The following is a 4059-nucleotide window of genomic DNA, read 5'->3' as shown; positions in this document are numbered from 1 at the left end:
GGTAAAACAGGCAAACTATGTCCCATGGGCCAAATCTGGCCCACCACCTGTTTTTGTAAATACATTTTTGCTGGAACACAGCCAGGCTCTTTTATTTACGTAATGTCTACGGTTGTTTTCATGCTACAATGAGAGAGTTGAGTAGTTGTGACTGAGACTGTATGGCCCATAAAGCCTAAGAGATTTAGTACCCAGCCCTTTATGGAAAAAGTTAACTAAACTGTGACCTAGAATTCCACCCCCTGCCTTTATTTTTAATATGATACTGATTACTCAAAGAGTCCAGGACAATTGCTTATAGAAAATCTCTTATTTTAGATTGATCTAATTACATACATTTACACATTAAACTTTTACTTGAAGTTTCACATATGATGTGATTGTGTATATATATAGATATGTGAAAGACATATATATACACATACACACACATATATAAAGATCTTTTTTTTTTTTTTTTTGAGATAGACTCTGACTCTGTTTCCTAGGCTGGAGTGCAGTGGCACCATCTTGGCTCACTGCAGCCTTGACCTCCTGGGCTCAAGTGATCCTTCCACCTCAGCCTCCTGAGCAGCTGGGACTACAGGCATGTACCATCAGGCCCTGCTAATTTTTGTAATTTTTGTACGGACAGGGTTTCATTATGTTGCCTAGGCTGGTCTCAAACTGCTGAGCTTAAGCAATCTGCCTGCCTCAGCCTCCCAAAGTGCTGGGATTAAAAGCGTGAGCCACTGTGCTCAGCCCTATATATATACATGTATTTAGGTAAAAAGTATTTATGAGATTATCAATGCTCTATGAGACATTGTTAAACAACTTTTTACTTGTCAAAAACTATAAATGAAATTGAGGCTGGGTACAGTGGCTCACTCCTGTAATCCCAGTGCTTTGGGATGCTGAGGCAGGAGGATCCTTTGAGGCCAGGAGTCTGAGACCAGCTTGGACAATATAGGGAGACCCTCATCTATAAAAAAGAAACAACTGTAAGTGTAATTGAAAAGCAAATGGGCCGGGCGCGGTGGCTCAAGCCTGTAATCCCAGCACTTTGGGAGGTCGAGACGGGCGGATCACGAGGTCAGGAGATCGAGACCATCCTGGCTAACACGGTGAAACCCCGTCTCTACTAAAAAATACAAAAAAAACCTAGCCGGGCGATGTGGTGGACGCCTGTAGTCCCAGCTACTCAGGAGGCTGAGGCAGGAGAATGGCATAAACCCGGGAGGCGGAGCTTGCAGTGAGCTGAGATCCCCCCCACTGCACTCCAAAAAAAAGAAAAGCAAATGATGAATCAGAAAAATAATTACAATACCAAAGTCTTGTCTCTTCCCACACTTTATTTTTCAGGAAGGAGAGAAAAAGAATGTCATGTCTAACAGATAGTAGATGGTTTTAGTTACAAACAGAGGTGAAATCCTTACTGAGCAAGTTGCCATGAAAAGCCAGGGACCTCATCCTTTGGAAAGTCATAATATATGATTTCAAATATGTGTACCGACTGTACAAAAATTTGGAAATATACACAAGAGTGTCACTCAGCATCATGCCTGGTATATAAAAAGCACTAACTAAATGTCCATGGAATAAATGAATGAATGAATATCATTCCTCAACTCAGCTGAGCAAAGCAAGTTGTCATCAAAATACTCCCACTTATTTATGAGAGTAGTATTTTTTCTGAGTCTAACAAGTATGCACATCATACCAGAGGTTTGGGCCTGTTATTGTTCCATCAGGAGCTCCTAAGTGTGTTTCGAAATGGGATTCAGTTAGCTTGGAACATGATCTTAGAAACTGGACTACATCGGTTTTATGCATATAGTTACATGGCTGAAAGTATCCCTCCTCTCCTTGCAGTTAACCTGGGGTAGGCTCTAATCGATAGTAGCTTCTCTCCTTACTCTTGGGATACAGTGTTTCTATCCTACTAGTTACCTAAGACTTTATAAGTGAAACATAAAAAATAATGAAAGGAAGCCTTGCTAAGTTGCTTTTTTCAGTTTCACAATATGGCTGAAACTGTCTGCAGTATAATCCCTCTCCCCAACTCTAAAATGACATGTAACCTATAAAAAAAATTCAACTTCCCCAAACCACAGTATCTATTTTACAATAATCTTTAGGAAAAAATGGTTAATAGCCACTCTGGCACATCTCACATCAATGGCACTGAAAAGTGAGCTTCAGAAACAAGGTTGAAATTTAAGAAACTCCTTTAAATTCTTGGTTTTTGAGTAGCGGATCCTTTTCCTGGTTTCCCGGGAAGAACACGGCTTTTGCACAGTTGAGAAAGACACTCAGACCTTTGCTTCTGACCACATTCCCAGGACTGTTTTCTATTGGTTTGTATTCCTTGTGTTTTCTGAAAACAATCTGTTGGTTAGTTATTTTTAAAAGATCTTCAATTGAAATATATTACTTTCTACAATCTTTTTCATGTCATGTATAAAAGGATTCATTCCACTTAACATGTTTGCAAGACACTGGTGTCTTATGAAAGTACATTTATTTATTCTTCTTCATGCAAGAAATGTGCCTGCTCACTATAATTTGAGATTATCATGTTAAAATTAAGCTGACATAATTTTGTAAAGTTACTGAGATCTGGTAGCATTTTTAGGATTAAAAAACAAACCACAGCAAGATTAACAGGCCAGTTTGGCCCACACAAAATGTTTAAAAACAAAAAAGGGAAAAATGGCCCATTTACATAGGATATATTCACTTTTGACCACACAGTATAGTGATATAAAGCATAGGAACCAAAAACTTACTTGTACACCAAGAGGGAGATCACAGTGACAAATATGGCCAAGCAGCCAACGGAGATCAGGGCAGTATTTGCCATCCTTAAAGGGGAGGCTGGGTCTTAAAACAGAAGCAAGAGCATATTAGTTATGTCTTCCACCTAAAGGACATGACGCTTATAATGCCATTAAATAAATGAGGAAGGGAGCTGTCACAGAAGATACATGGCTCCCTCTGGGCTTTCAGTAATCTTTTCTATTAAATAATACATAGTCTTTGGGTCAGCTTATCTTCTATTTACAGAATGAGTCAGCATGTCTGGAACACTGTGGTAAGGGCCCTGTGGGGAGATGTCACGTCCTGGAGACACCTGCTCAGGTCTTGGCTGATCCAGCAGCGCCACAATGGGGAAGGGCTCCCGCGATCAGGCAGTCATGCCTCCATCTTCCTCTCTCACCACCTATCTTCCAGCTGTGCTAAAAATCCTGAAAGTTGGCCATACTCCCCTTGCTCTTTCAGACCTCCATGCCCCCTTACAGGAGTGCCCTCCCCCTGGCTCATGCCTGTAATACCAGCACTTTGGGAGGCAGAGGCAACATAGTGAGACCCCATCTCTATAAAAAATTAAAAAATTAGCCTAGCATGGTGGCGCATGCCTGTAGTACCAGCTACTCAGGAGGCAGAAGTGGGAGGATTGCTTGAACCCAGGAGGTCGAGGCTGCAGTGAGCCGTGATTGCCCTATTGCACGCCAGCCTGGGTGACACAGCAAGACCCTGCTTAAAAAAAAAAAAAAAAGGAAAAATGTTCACTTAGAGAAGTTGATTTAACCTAGTAAGAGCCTTAAGAGGTTTTGCCTAGGAACTCGGGCTTCAGAGAAAGAAAAAGACTCAAAAAAAAAAAAAAAAAATCACCACCTTTAAAGTTTTCCTTGTAACAGCTGTCACTGCTCACGGAAGCATGGACTTCTTTGTCTTGGTTTCTACTCTGTCTAGAACTGTGTCTTCTGCCTAGAACTGTGCTGAGCATAGAGTAGATGCTCAGGGATATTTGTTGAAAGAATTACAGGTGCTTCATGAATATCCATTGAATCGATATATAAAAGTCACTTCAGCTAAAAGTCTATAGGTTTGCCTTTGAAGAATGATCTATTTCTGAAATTCTGCCTTTGAAACACAAGCTATTAAACTACAATCCCCACTGAATTAAAAACTTTCCTTCTCAATAGCAAAGACTTGGAATCAACCCAAATGTCCATCTGTGACAGACTGGATTAAGAAAATGTGGCACATATACACCATGGAATACTATGCAGC

General features: G+C 40.6%; 1 protein-coding gene across 5 annotated transcripts in view; it reads right to left on the bottom strand.

Moving 5' to 3' along the window:
- Positions 1 to 1314: 1314 nt before the first annotated feature.
- Positions 1315 to 4059, bottom strand: part of GPNMB (glycoprotein (transmembrane) nmb) — a 29697-nt gene continuing 26952 nt past the window's right edge. For all 5 annotated transcript variants that reach the window (XM_011944187.1, XM_011944188.1, XM_011944189.1 and 2 more), the window contains 2 exons: positions 2772 to 2865; positions 1315 to 2359 (listed from right to left, as the gene is read on the bottom strand). In XM_011944187.1, the coding sequence (XP_011799577.1) occupies positions 2200 to 2359; positions 2772 to 2865 (254 nt within the window). In that variant the 3' untranslated portion in view covers positions 1315 to 2199. The remainder of the gene's footprint in view (positions 2360 to 2771; positions 2866 to 4059) is intronic.

Source organism: Colobus angolensis, unplaced genomic scaffold, assembly GCF_000951035.1.
Source record: "Colobus angolensis palliatus isolate OR3802 unplaced genomic scaffold, Cang.pa_1.0 Scaffold229, whole genome shotgun sequence".
NCBI lineage: Eukaryota > Metazoa > Chordata > Mammalia > Primates > Cercopithecidae > Colobus > Colobus angolensis.
The sequence above is the reverse complement of the archived record's forward strand: the minus strand, read 5'-3'. Positions and strand labels throughout refer to the sequence as shown.